Raw genomic sequence first — 14,327 nt, 5'->3', positions numbered from 1 at the left:
CAAACATCGAACACACTTCATACAAAGTGTTATGGTTTGTTTTGTTAAAGCGTAGAGTAGTTACAAAGAGCATATCATCCCTGTTTTGTGCTGCATTGCACAGACAACCCAGTGATTCGGTGCAGCAGGGAAACTGAACACTTACCGTATTTTTCACCATATAAGACGCTCTGGCATATAAGACGCACTCAATTTTAAAGCATAAAAATCTAAAAAAAATAAAGATTCTGAACCAAATACAATGTAAAGTATAGGACAGTGATCTTCAACCTGCGGACCTTCAGATGTTGCAAAACAACAACTCCCAGCATGCCCGGACAGCCGTAGGTTTAAGACCACTGTTATAGGAGGTAGTACTCACGTGTCCCCGCCGCTTCGGACCCCTCACCGCTCGTCACCGCTGCCCTGGATGTCACCCTTCATCGCTGTTGCCGCGTCCCCGGGGTGTCCTCGTCGCTCCGGAACGTCTTTGCTGTCCGGTATCCTCGCTCTCCGTCGCCGCCATCACGCTACTACGCACGCCGCTCCTATTGGATGACGGGACGGCGTGCGCGACAACGTGATGGCGACGAAGGAGAGCGCCAGCGATGCAGGGGATCCCGGTATGAAGCAGACACCGAGGAGGCAGGTAAGGTCCCTCTCGGTGTCCTGTAAGCTGTTCGGGACACCGCGATTTCACTGCGGCGGTCCCAAACAGCCCGACTGAGCAGTCGGGTTAGTGTTACTTTCGCTTCAGATGCGGTGGTCAGCTTTGATGGCCGCGTCTGAAGGGTTAATACAGGGCATCACCGCGATCGGTGATGTCCTGTATTAGCCGCGGGTCCCGGCCGTTGATGGCCGCAGGGACCGCCGGTTTCAATGTGTATTTGTCGTATAAGAGGCACCAACTTTTCCCCCCCAGCTTTGGGAAAGAAAAAGTGCGTCTTCTACGGCGAAAAATACGGTACTGCCAGGTTCTCAGATGGGGGTCTTGGTAGGGGAAATCTATATGATTTGCACGGCAAGAGAAGCTTAGAAACATAGAATGTGTCGGCAGATAAGAACCATTTGGCCCATCTAGAGAAGAGGGAGGCAGCGCTACTGAGATACGCAAAATGCAGAGGGAAACAATTCAAAAGGAGAAAAATTTGCGACACTCATCCATTTTGAGCCTAAAAGCCATTTGGCCTGTTTCTTCCACCTTTTTCTTACTTTTGGTAAATTTTTTCAATGTTTTTAGGCAGTTTTTTTTTGTTGTAAAAGAACTGTTTTCTGGTTTAAAAAATGGGCCAAAATACTGTGTGTGAACAAGGTCTAAGGACAGGCTTATTTAAACTAGGTGTGGCTCCCCAACATGACTATTTGATAAGAGCACTGCATTAATTTTGTAATGTATATTTTCTGCTTATGCAAAGGTCTACGGGTTCCATTCTCTTCTTGCCTTGTGAAACAAATCTGAATTTTGAGTTTCCTTTTAAATTTTCATCTTCTACTAAAACTTAAAGGGGTACTCCGGTGGAAAATAAATGTTTTCGAATCAACTGGTGCCAGAAAGTTAAACAGATTTGTAAATTACTTCTATATACAAATCTTAATCCTTCCAGTACTTATCAGCTGCTGTATGCTCCAAGGAAAGTTGTATAGTTTTTTTCTGTTTGACCACAGTGCTCTCTGCTGCCACCTCTGTCCACGTCAGGAACTGTCCAGAGTACTAGAAACACCCATAGCTAACCTTTGATTGAATCAGTATGTGCGCTTTGAACAATATAAAATGCAATTCCAACCAGCAGACATATGAAGGATTTATTCATGTGCAAACCTGTTGTGTAACTGAAATGAACACAAAGTGTGCATCCAATATCCATTGTAACAGGGTTTAGTAAACTATTTGCTGCTAACAATTGTTAATACAGCACCACCCAGTAAACAAATATTCATACATCTGCTTGTATACCGGATACCTTTGGCAAAACGTCTAGTCTAAGCTGCAGTCACCAAATGTACAAGATCCAGTGCACTCCTAACATGGCAGGCAAGCATAAGAGGGGTTGCAATTATTTTCATATTATCATAAAAAAAAGGGGGGGAAAAGGTAAAAACTCCCTGAAAATGCCACCAAAAACAGGTGAAGAAACATGGTAGATAGTGAAATACTCAAGTGTCCTTTAAATAAATGGGTACTGTAATATGTTTTATGTATGACAAAATGAGGATAGTCTCTGGGGTTAGAAGGTTGCCAATTAAAGTGACTCTAATATATAGCTAAAGCTTCACATTTGCACTAGGAGTCTTTATCACCGTCTCTGCCACCAAAAAAATGTTAGATAAAATAGTGCAGCCTATAATGGGACAGAACAACAGAAAAAAATAACCCAGATGAGAATTTAGGCTTAGACAAACCGTAAACTGTCACCTCTGATCTTTTGGTCTCTCCAAGGTTGCATTCACATGTAGTATTTTGATTAGTATATTTAGCCCAAACCAGTAATGCAAAAAATATTGCGAAAAACTATAATGGAAATATTAGTACTTTTTTCAGTGTTTTGGACCTACTTCTGGTCTAAAAATACCAGAACAAAATACTTTGTATGAACCTAGTCCGAGCCTATGTTTCCAAGCATCATTTTCAGTCAGCTATTGACTCTTAAAGCTTTTTTGCCTTTTTCTTACTTTTGGTCAATATTTTCAGCCATTTTGGGCAGTTTTTTTTATTTATTTGTAAAACAGCCATTTTCTGGATCCAAAAATGGGCCAAAATACTGTGTGTGAACAAAGTCTAAGAGGGGGGCTGGTTTTAAACTATGTGTGGCTCCCCAACATGACTATTTTCTATAAGCATTGCATCAGTTATGTAATGTATATTTACTGCTAATGAAAATATCTATAGGTCCCATTCTCTTCTTACACTGACACAAATGACACTGGAGTGTCAATTAGCTATATTTATCCGGAAACCAACAAAAAAAATTGCTAAAAATATCTCTTTATTGTAAACAACATTAAAACCATATCATAATAACCATAGAAATTATTCAGGTGAAAATAATATAATATATAGAGTAACAACAATTCTCCTGATGTAAAAACCCACAAATCCCGACGTGTTTCCCCGTGTATCTGATATCATACACCGGTTCATCAGGGGATCAAAGAAAAGTAGTATACAGGAAAGGGGAAGAATAAATTGATAAATATTTCATTGTTATTCTGCAATTCAAATTAAATACAAGGAACTAGATGGAATATGAATAAATCTATGAACCTCAGGAAAAGAAAAAAAAACATAGTCTGGAACAATATATAGGGGCCACAATACCTCCAATGCAGATAGCCAGATATGGAAATCATCCCTCAATACCGATGTGCTCTTTTTAAACCAGATAAACATAACATCTTGCTACCACTAGTCAGAAGGATATAGAGGACCCAGAATTTGTAAGTAAACCTAAGACCAACACCATATAGTATGCAAAAAAGAGTCCAAAGGAGACTACACTCACCATCCACAGGTTTATTCAAAAGCGTGTAGGCATACAATAGTGGAGGCAGGGGCACACCGGAACAAGTTGTTTTGCGCTGTCTTGCGCTTCTTCAAGCTTGAAGGGCTTGAGGGCTTGAAGAATTGCAAGACAGCGTAAAACAACTTGTCCCGGTGTGCCCCTGTCTCCGCTATTGTATGCCTACACGCTTTTGAATAAACCTGTGGATGGTGAGTGCAGTCTCCTTTGGTCTCTTTTTTGCATACTATGTATCAATTGTGATTTGCACCGCCTACCTCCACACCTGTGCCCAGTCTGCAGCGTTACCTCTCCCTGTAGTTCCACATCACCCTAGTCCTGCATGTGCCGGATCTTTACTTTCTCAGTTGTTTGCAACACCATATAGTGACTGCTATAAAAGAAAACAATTGTATCAACAGCCACCACCACCGTATGCCACATATCTTATTTACAAGGCTGCACATGTACTCGATCCAACAATCTGCCCGTGGAGACGTTATTATAGCTACCCTCTAAGCCACAATGGTTCCATAGTATAGATCTACAATACAGTATACAGTGACAATATGTCACTACCATATTACAAAAAAGATAATCACATATTCGTAAATTTAATGTACTTTCTTACCCTCCGTCCTGTATATGAATAGCATACACTGCAGATGCCGATCCAAACTGCAGGTGCAAGCTGTTCCTCATGCTCTCCTTAAATATCCCCTAAATGGACCATGATAGCGCTCAGCCAATCACGTCACTTCCCGCCAAGACGCATGTCATAATTGCTACATACCTCCCATGAACTAGTCATGTGATCGTGCAAATCACATGTTTGCGCGCATTACATATTCGTGCGCGTCTCCCGAAAACATACTCCCGCCCGTCGTGGGAATGTCCTGGCAGACATCTGATTCTAATGTTTACATCCGCCCTTCCACAGCATCATATCCGGTGCATCTTGTTGCCATAGTACCTTGTTCTAATGTGATGGACTTAATCATTTCGTCCAAAGAAAAAGCCAAAATAGATAAAGAAGGAGAAGCATGAGTAATTTAGAGAGCAGCAAATAGGAACAACAACTTATGATACACATAGATAAACATATCAGGAGAAACTAGGACAAATAAATCAATGGATATAAATCAATACAAAAAAAGGGAAATACAATGCAACATAAATTTAGGTAAACATATGTGTCAATAGGACATATCTATCAAATTACATATTCACATTGCTCATTAGAGCCAATAGTATTGAGGTTTTCCCGCTTCTAAAAAATAGAGTAAGGGTCATAGGCGATGCAGCCTCAAATTTTCTTCTTACCTTGTGAAACAAACCTATTTTATATTACTACAATAAAATCTTCAATAAAACACAGTTGAACTTGACGATTTCCTCCATTTACAACTTATGTCCGCAGAATCTTAGTCCCAGCTGCTGGTTAGGAAGCCAAAAACAGTGGCGCCGACTGTTTTATGAAATTTGGGGAACTCCCATTAACTTAAGCAGGAGATGCATAGACAGCCTAGTATCATGAGCTAAGCTGTTTTTTTTTTTTTTTTTACTTCCCAACCACATACAGCAGCCACAAGCAGTCTGGACGTGGCTGCAGCACCCTAGTACAGAGATAGGAATACCCATTTAAGTATGTATATAGAACCTTACTCTTAAGTAGTTCTCCCATTAGGTACATAGATATGTCCCTCCAATATGTAGGGGAATGTGTCCATCTTTAGGTACTTAGGGCCCCTGATAGCAAGGTTTAAGGTATGTCCCCCCCGAGCAGGAAGGAAAGTAGGTTTGTCCCCTACCCCCAGTAGGTAGGACCTATGATAGGTAGCTCCCCCAAGTAGTTATGCAGCTAGGGCCCCCTCAGCAGTTAGGTAGGCATGGCCCAGTGGCAGATAGGTCCCCCTCACTAGATAAGTCCCCTCAGGAGGTAGGCAGGTACACCCAGTAGGTACATGCCCCTGTATTAGTTAGGTACCCCATCCTCATTAATTTAACAATGCCCAACTTTGTGCCAAGATTTAGAAAACCTCACCTTCTCCTGCTCCCATAGAGATCAGCCTGTCCTCCTCCTTCCTAGGTGGAGGCAAGCATGATGTAAGTGATGGCCATTTGCTAAGCTTAGAGTGGAAAACAAAATTAAGGGGCCAGCTCACTACTCCCTGCCTTGCTGGGCTTTATTGACAGGGCTCTCCCTATTTTTTTATAGGTAGAGATCTGTCAATCAAGCCCAGTTGGGTGAAGGGGAGCCAGTGGAGTGCCAGCCCTTAACTAAACGCCCTGCTCACTGCTCATCTTTGAAATTAAGAACTCTCATAAACACCACAACATTTGAAAGTAAATTATAGTTCCCTTTAAAGTTAAGCTGTTCATCTACAAGTTAGGCCATTCTTACATGCAACACTAGTGGCCACAGCTAGCTCTGGGTTAATGATCATTGCAGGTTGTTCCTGGAGTTGCTTCAAGCGGACGGCTATGGAAAAAGAAAATAATCGCACAATTTTTGTGCTAACTGCAGAATCTGTGAAATTATTTGCCATTTTGGTGCTTGCTAAAGGGACGTGGTCTATTAGAAAAGGGGGGTTATGGGAGGAGGGGACATGGCTGCCACCGCTCACCTGTCTTATAGCAGTTTATGCTGGAAAACCAGATTTCAACATGGGCACACAGTCTCGCTGGATTTATGCAGAGGCATACGCCTCTACCGGGGAGGGAAGGCTTGATAACTACCCCCTTAGTGTTGGCAATTACGTTGGCACTATATTCTATCACTGAGCCAAACAACAACCATTGTTTTATGTCCTTAGTTTTAAAAAGAACTGACAAATTACTTATCAAAAACAACAACTCAAGCAAAGTAAACTCCTGCATTTAAAGGGGTACTCCCGTGGAAAACTTTATTTTTTAAATCAACTGTTGCCAGAAAGTTAAACAGATTTGTAAATCACTTCTATTAAAAAATCTTAATCCTTCCAGTACTTTTTAGGGGGTGTATACTAAAGAGAAATCCAAAAAAGAAATGCATTTCCTCTGAAGTCATGACCACAGTGCTCTCTGCTGACCTCTGCTGTCCATTTTAGGAACTGTCCAGAGGAGCATATGTTTGCTATGGGGATTTTCTCCTAAAATGGACAGCAGAGGTCAGCAGAGAGCACTGTGGTCCTGACATCAGAGGAAATGCATTTCTTTTTTGGATTTCTCATTAGTATACAGCCCCTAAAAAGTACTGTAATGATTAAGATTTTTTTTTATAGAAGTGATTTACAAATCTGTTTAACTTTCTGGCACCAGTTGATTAAAAAACAATAAGTTTTCCACGGGAGTACTCCTTTAAGTCCTGAAAATCCTACAGGCGTTCCAGGCTTGTTTAGCATTCGCAGTACATAAAATGATCATGTTGTGTGACAGGAAGAGTTGTATAACTAATAATGAGTCAGGCACAAAATGTAATGTCTTAAATTACACCTGTGATTCAGCAGGTTTATGCTGTCCTATCTATGAGGTGCAGTGCTACAATCCTCCCAATGACATGCACGAGCTCTGGGGCCCTCAGCGTTCTCCCTTAGCACAGTAATAAATGCAGAGTCTTGGGAAGAATTTATCATGCTAATCTAGTTGTTTTTCCTGCCATTTTCCTGTGCAGACGTCATGTGTACGTCCCTCAAATTTTACCAAAATGGAAAAAATTCTTTATAAATAGCTAAGTAGCAAGTTTCAAAGTGTGGCCTTTGCTGGAGTGAGGTTGTGCAAAAATGTACGAAATTCTAAAATTGCCTCTTTTAATATAACAGCTACCAAGCTCTTTTGACTTCAACCACACTACATATTAAAAAAAGAATGGGCGTATGACAGTCACTAAATTTGCAAATTGCGCAAAAATTTATGACAATGTAATATAAAAAAAATCAAGGGAAAAAACAATCATAATTTCCCCTCTAAATGCTCATTTAGTGTTCAGTGTAATATAGACAAATTCTCTATAAAGCCTGAGGCTTTCTTCATAGTTTATTCGGTTTTTAAAATTTTTTTTTTTTACATTATATAATAAGGGGTCATCTTTGTGAAACAACTCCTTTAACTTGTAAGACTCTTTCATAGTCGAAATTACGGTATTTAAACCCAGCATTTCCTCTCAAAAGGTATGTGAAGTTTATGACAGAAAAAGACAGAAGTGCGCTTAGCAATATTCTGACTGATGGCTTTAATGGCAGAAGCAGCTGAAAATGATGGAGATCGGCAGTTACTGCACAAGAAGGTATGGAAATAAACTCATCTATATATATATATATATATATATATATATATATAAAACTCAACGTGTATGTGTGTGTATATGTATGTATGTATGTGTGTGTGTGTGTGTGTGTATGTATGTATGTATGTATGTATGTGTGTTCCAGCATCACGTCCAAACGGCTAAAGATATTAACATGAAACTTAGCACACACGTTACTTATATGTCAACAACAAACATAGGATAGGTGATTTAACTCTTACTCACCCCCATTTGCCAGGGGCGTTTTTTTTTTTTTTAAAGTCCCATACAAGTCTATGGGAAATATATGTTACTGCATAACTTCCAAACGGCTGGAGATGTTTCGATAATACTTGGTCACGTTACTTATATGCCCACTTAAAATATAGGATAGTTAATTTAACCCTTAACTACCCCCATTTGTGAGGGTCGGGGTTTTTGTTTAAAGTCCCATGCAAATCAATGGGAAATGTATGTTCCCACATAACTTCCGTACGGCTGGAGATATTTCAATACCTGGTACACATCTTACAGTTTGGGATATGAGGATGGGATAGGAAGTCTGGATAGGAGGTCGAGATAGGAGGTCAAGATAGGAGGACGGGATGATCGGGATAGGAGGTTTAGATAGGAGGTCGAGTTAGGAGGTTGGCATAGGAGGACGGGATGTGAGGTGGGGATAGGAGGTGGGGATAGGAGGTGGGGATAGGAGTTCGAGATAGGAGGTCGGGATAGGAGGTCGGGATAGGAGGTCGGGATAGGAGGTCGGGATAGGAGGTCGGGATAGGAGGTCGGGATAGGAGGTCGGGATAGGAGGTCGAGATAGGAGGTCGGGATATGAGGTCGGGATAGGAGGATGGGATAGGAGGACGGGATAGGAGGTCGGGATAGGAGGACGGGATAGGAGGTCGAGATAGGAGGATGGGATAAGAGGTCGAGATAGGAGGACGGGATGGGAGGTCGAGATAGGAGGTCGGGATAGGAGGTCGGGATAGGAGGTCAGGATAGGAGGTCAGGATAGGAGGTCAGGATAGGAGGTCGAGATAGGAGGATGGGATATGAGGTCGGGATAGGAGGATGGGATAGGAGGACGGGATAGGAGGTCGGGATAGGAGGTCGTGATATGAGGAGGGGATATGGGGTTGGGATATGACAACAATATATGGGGATAGGATATGAAGTTAAAAGCTTCCTCCTTTGTTGATTTTCCTCCCCAACAAGGATTGGGAAGGAAAAACCGGGCAACTCCGGGTACTCAGCTAGTATTGTAAAAAGAGAAAAAAGAAAAAAAGAGTAAAAAGATTGTAAAACACTGCTTGGCATAACTACATTCCATTGTAAATTTATACTTTTGTCTTTGCTTTACAGTACATGAGAGACAATCGTACAATTCGGATTAAATTCACATTTAACCAATAAAATGCAGTGTACTTTCTTTATACAGTTGTATTAAGAATGGCTATTGGGGAAGAATCATCAAGACCTGTGCTGAGGAAAAGTTGACCAGTTGCCCATAGCAACCAATCAGATTGCTTCTTTAATTTTCAAAGGCCTTTTCAAAAATGACAGAAGCAAACTGATTGGTTGCTATGGGCAACTGGGCAACTTTTCCGCTGTACAAGTTTTGATGAATTTTCCTATTATGTGTATACTGTACATTTTTCTGCAGTCTGTGCAGACAGTTTATCACAGATGCATTAAGCTTTTTACCATTAAGCTCTATTCTCAGCAATGCTTAAAAGACCCATAAAGAAAGTATGAAGCGCTGGCCACGCACATGCAGTGCAATATATCTATTCTGGGTACAATTTTACTCCAATCGTGTGATCAGTGGGGGTCTCAGTCCGACCCCCGCTGATCAGCTTGTTATCTCATATCCTGTAGATAGCGATAAACGTTGAGAGATGGAAATCCCCCTTCTTATTCTGTTACATCAGCAATTCATAACAGATTTTTTATGAGAACCAATAAAATACTGTTTCTGGAAGCATCTATGATGCAGGGAATGGCTGACATTCCTCCTGAGCTCAGAATCCAATGTCAACTAGCCATAGCAATAATTCCCCTTCTCTGAGTGTATGATCACCATATTTTGTCTGATGACAGTAACTATGACTAAGAAAGGTGGAGAATAATGAAAACCAACCAGAACTTCAAACAAGGGATGCATCCAGGGCTTTTTTTTTTCAAGTGCCCAAGTGGTGGTTGCATCCAACAAGGCACTTTCTGCACTCTGAATTTCATTCTTTGTGAACACAATGCAGAAATAATGAAGCACATGCAACCCAGCCTTTCAGCATATCCAGAAATATATATTTTTTGGCTGCCACTACGAATAACACTTGTAAACAGATTGGTGAATTGTGTAAGATGTGGAGAACACTTTAAAGGGTTACTCCGGTGGACAAAGTTTTTTTTTTTTTTTTTTTTTACTGGTGCAACAAAGTTAAAGGGGTACTCCAGTGAAAAACTTTCTTTTTTTAAAATGAACTGGTGCCAGAAAGTTAAACAAACAGATTTGTAAATCACTTCTATTAAAAAAATCTTAATCCTTTTAGTACTTTTTAGCAGGTGTATGCTACAGAGGAAATTCTTTACTTTTTAAATTTCTTCATTGTGTTGTCCACAGCGCTCTCTGCTGACACCTCTGTCCATGTCAGGAACTGTCCAGAGCAGCATAGGTTTGCTATGGGGATTTTCTCCTGCTCTGGACAGTTCCTGATACGGGCATCAGGTGTCAGCAGAGAGCACTGTGGACAACACAAAAAAGAAATTAAAAAAATAAAGATTTTCCTCTGTAGCAAACAGCTGCTAAAAAGTACTGAAAGGATTAAGATTTTTTAATAAAAGTAATTTACAAATCTGTTTAACACCGGAGTACCCCTTTAAACGGATTTGTAAATTACTTCTATTTAAAATCTTAAACCTTCCAGTACTTATCAGCTGCTGTATGCTCCACAGGAAGTTGAATTTCTTTCTGGAGTTCTCTTCTGTCTGACCACAGTGCTCTCTGCCTACACCTCTGTCCATGTCAGGAACTGTCCAGAGCAGGAGAGGTTTGCTATGGGGATTGGCTCTTTCTCTGAGCTCTGAAAAGTTCCTGACATGGACAGAGGTTTCAGCAGAGAGCACTGTGGTCAGACAAAAAAGAAATTCAAAAAGAAAAGAACATCCTCTGGAGCGTACAGCAGCTGGTAATTACTGGAAGGATTAAGATTTTTAAATATAAGTAGTTTAAAAATCTGTTTAACTTTCTGGAATCAGTTGATTAAAACAAATGTTTTCCAGCGGAGTACCCCTTTAATGAAGAGAGTATGGTGCTGCTGATCCTATCAGGAATAGGGAAGGATGAGAAATGTTGCTGCTTCCATGCTGCCGTAAGTGAAGAGTGCCATGACCACTATAAAATGCTAAGACTTTGTACATGTAAGCCCTGTAACCACCCCCAGCGTAGGAAATTATTATTCAGCGTACTTTTCTTTAAACATTTTAATAAAAACCTAAAAAAAAAATGCGCCTGTGCCTATCTATTGCGTCTACATACTTACTAACACAACCCCTGCCCTTCTTTCGAATTCATCTCACAATAGCCAAATAAAAAAAGATCCAGGTGATCTGACTGACTTTTTGACCATGTGTGACCACTGACACTGGACAGCAATGGGTAGGACATTGTTTGTAAAATGACTCCCAAGGAAGAATTACCTATACTTTCCATGATAAAATGCATAAATGGATATAGTTGTAAGTAAAAATCCTAATAATGATAATAACAATAATTCATCAATAATCTTCTTTTCCAGTCAAAAACTAAGTGCTGCAGCTGTTGTGTCAAATGTTGTACCTGCTGCATTCATTGCCTCAGTGGATTCATTCTTCTTTTAGCAATAGCTGGTCTGGTTTTATGTGCAAGGATTTTCTTAGGTAAGTAAGATGTATTAAACGTAAAGTGCACCTGTTTCTTAAAAAGATATTTAAAAACCTGCATGGTTTTGTTGGTTGTCTTCAGAGTGGTGATTTTACTTCTTTTGTTGTGATTATTGAGTCCCTGAGAGTCCTCTCCATGGTGCACACTTACTTCTCATTCTCCATATTTCAAAGGTGGAGCCAGAGATGGGCTGTTTGCCTGTAGCACACAAACAGTTACATTCCTTACTCCTTTAGTTGTCTGGCCAATCACAACACCGCATTTACTCCTCACCAGTGCTGGTGAAAGTGCACTGGACTGGACAGGATGGCACTGTGCTGGGGATGACTTACCATTCACTACTATTGATGGCATGTAGGGAGAATGTATTTCCAATGCACTGGCTTTGCAAGGTGCTGTGTTAGCAGAAAGCAAAAACAGCAGCAGCACAGAAAGGAAGGGGTAATACTAAGCACTGAACCCCTGCTGCTAAGACGAAAACAAAGCCTTGATCTACCTCTCATAAACAGCACAGCAGAGTTGAGAGGAAAGCCTTAATCTACCTTTCATGGACAGTGCAGATCCTCTGGTTGATGGAGAATGCCTCAGCATGCATGGACACAGCTCAGGGTTGATTTCTTCCTCTCTCCCCTTCTCCTGCACATAGCACCAGCTTAGCACTGTCCCCACTTGTTTTGTTCTGTCTTTCTATCTCTGTTACTAGAGATGTGTAAGGAGTCAAATTAAGCAATTTACCAATATGTTATATATCAAATATACTATGTCTCAAATGAAGAGAAGTTGTTAAAAACAATAGTGACTATCACCAATCCTGATATGTTTTGGTAAATTTTTGTATTCCTCATAAAAAATACAAAGCAGGAGCATCTTTTTTTTTAGAGCCATGTTTTGAGCAGTTCCTATGTTTTTCCTTCTAGAAGTGCATAAATAAATGACTACAGGATGCTCCCATTCCCCTTGCCAATAGGGCATATATGCCTACACAATCTGACAATGTGAGCACTGACTGAACATTGTTGTCAATTTAGCCACACATTTCCAGGAGAAGTAACAGAGACAGGGCCGGCTCTGCCTATAGGCAAAATAGGTAGCCGCCTAGAGCACCCTCTTGAGTGGGGGGAGCCGCTCTGCCTGCCACAAGAAAGTTAGACAACCAGCATCCAAACTACTCGCTCAGCCAGTTTGTTACAGTGTCACCCAAGTAGTAAGCTAATTACATGAGAAAGGGGCTTGTTACAGTGTCATCCAAGTAGTATGGTGGGGCGTGTCAAAGGGCGGACCAATGGGTGGATTCAAGGGGCAATAATATTAGCTTTTGCCTTGGGTGGCAAAAATCCTTGCACCAGCCCTGAACAGAGAAACAACACAATGTAAAGGAGTAGGTGCTTCAAAACTGTTTTCTTTTGGGGGAATGAAAGTATTTATTAACCTCTTAAGGATGCGGGACATACCTGTATGCCCCGTGCCTTCTCCCATGATATTACGCGGGGTCACGCACTGTATATCATAGCGGGTTGGTCCCGGCACCTAGCAATGGCCAGGACCCGTGGCTAATACCGGACATCACCAACCGATCTAAAATGTACAAAAATACTTCCCGGCAGCTCAGTAGGGCTGATCGGGATCACCGCGGTAAAACCGTGGTGTCCCGGTCAACTAAGGTAACACAAGGAGGGTCCCTACCTTTCTCCTCGGCGTCCAATTGTCGCTCGATTGCTCCATGCCTGAGATCCAGGCTGGAGCAATGGAGCGCCGATAACACTGATCAATGCTATGCTATGACATAGCATTGATCAATTTATGCAATCAGAAGATTGCATGTTATAGTCCCCTATGGGGGCTATAAATGTGTAAAAAAAAAAAATAATAAAGTGAAAAAAAAGTTAATAAATATGATTTGACCCCTTTCCTAATAAAAGTTTTAATCACATTTTCCCATTTAAATTTTTTTTTTTTTAACAAAAACAAATATAAACATGTGTGGCATCGCCACATGCTAAAATGTCCAAACTATAAAAATATATTGTTAAATTAAACTGCGTACGCATATTGCGGATTTTTGGTCACTTTGTATACTATAAAATAAGTATAAAAAGCGATCAAAACGTCCCATCAAAACAAAAATGGTACCGATAAAAACTTCAGATCATGGTGCAAAAAATGAGCCCTCATACTGCCCTGTATGTGGAAGAATAAAAAAGTTATAGGGGTCAGAAGAGGAAATTTTTAAACATGCTAATTTTTGTGCTAACAGTTATCATTTTCACCAGAAGTAAAACAAAATCAAACCTATACAAGTTAGGTATAATTTTAACCGTATGGACCTACAGAATAAAGATAAGGTGATATTTTTACTGAAAAGTAAAACTGCGTGGAAACGGAAGCCCCAAAAAATTACAAAAAGGCGTTTTTTTTTTGGGGGGGGGGGTTTCATTGTAGATTTTTTGGTAAAATGACTTATGTCATTACAAAGTATAATTGGTGGTGCAAAAAAACAAGCCATAATATGGGTCTGTAGGTGCAAAATTGAAAGGGTTATGATTTTTAAAAGGTGAGGAGGAAAAAACTAAAGTGCAAAAATGGAAAGAGTATGTCCTTAAGAGGATGCTGGGTGTGGACTGCGGGGGTCATGATGTAACGACCAGCCCCCTTGTGACGT

The 14,327-nt window shown here is 40.7% G+C and overlaps 1 protein-coding gene across 8 annotated transcripts in view; it reads left to right on the top strand.

Annotated features, from left to right (window-relative positions):
* Window positions 1-14,327, top strand: part of LOC130355913 (chymotrypsin A-like) — a 211,882-nt gene that overhangs the window by 161,210 nt on the left and 36,345 nt on the right. For all 8 annotated transcript variants that reach the window (XM_056556758.1, XM_056556760.1, XM_056556756.1 and 5 more), the window contains 2 exons: window positions 7,625-7,740; window positions 11,544-11,664. In XM_056556758.1, the coding sequence (XP_056412733.1) occupies window positions 7,681-7,740; window positions 11,544-11,664 (181 nt within the window). In that variant the 5' untranslated portion in view covers window positions 7,625-7,680. The remainder of the gene's footprint in view (window positions 1-7,624; window positions 7,741-11,543; window positions 11,665-14,327) is intronic.

This window comes from Hyla sarda, chromosome 2 (genome assembly GCF_029499605.1).
Source record: "Hyla sarda isolate aHylSar1 chromosome 2, aHylSar1.hap1, whole genome shotgun sequence".
Taxonomy (NCBI): Eukaryota; Metazoa; Chordata; class Amphibia; order Anura; family Hylidae; genus Hyla; species Hyla sarda.
The sequence above is the reverse complement of the archived record's forward strand: the minus strand, read 5'-3'. Positions and strand labels throughout refer to the sequence as shown.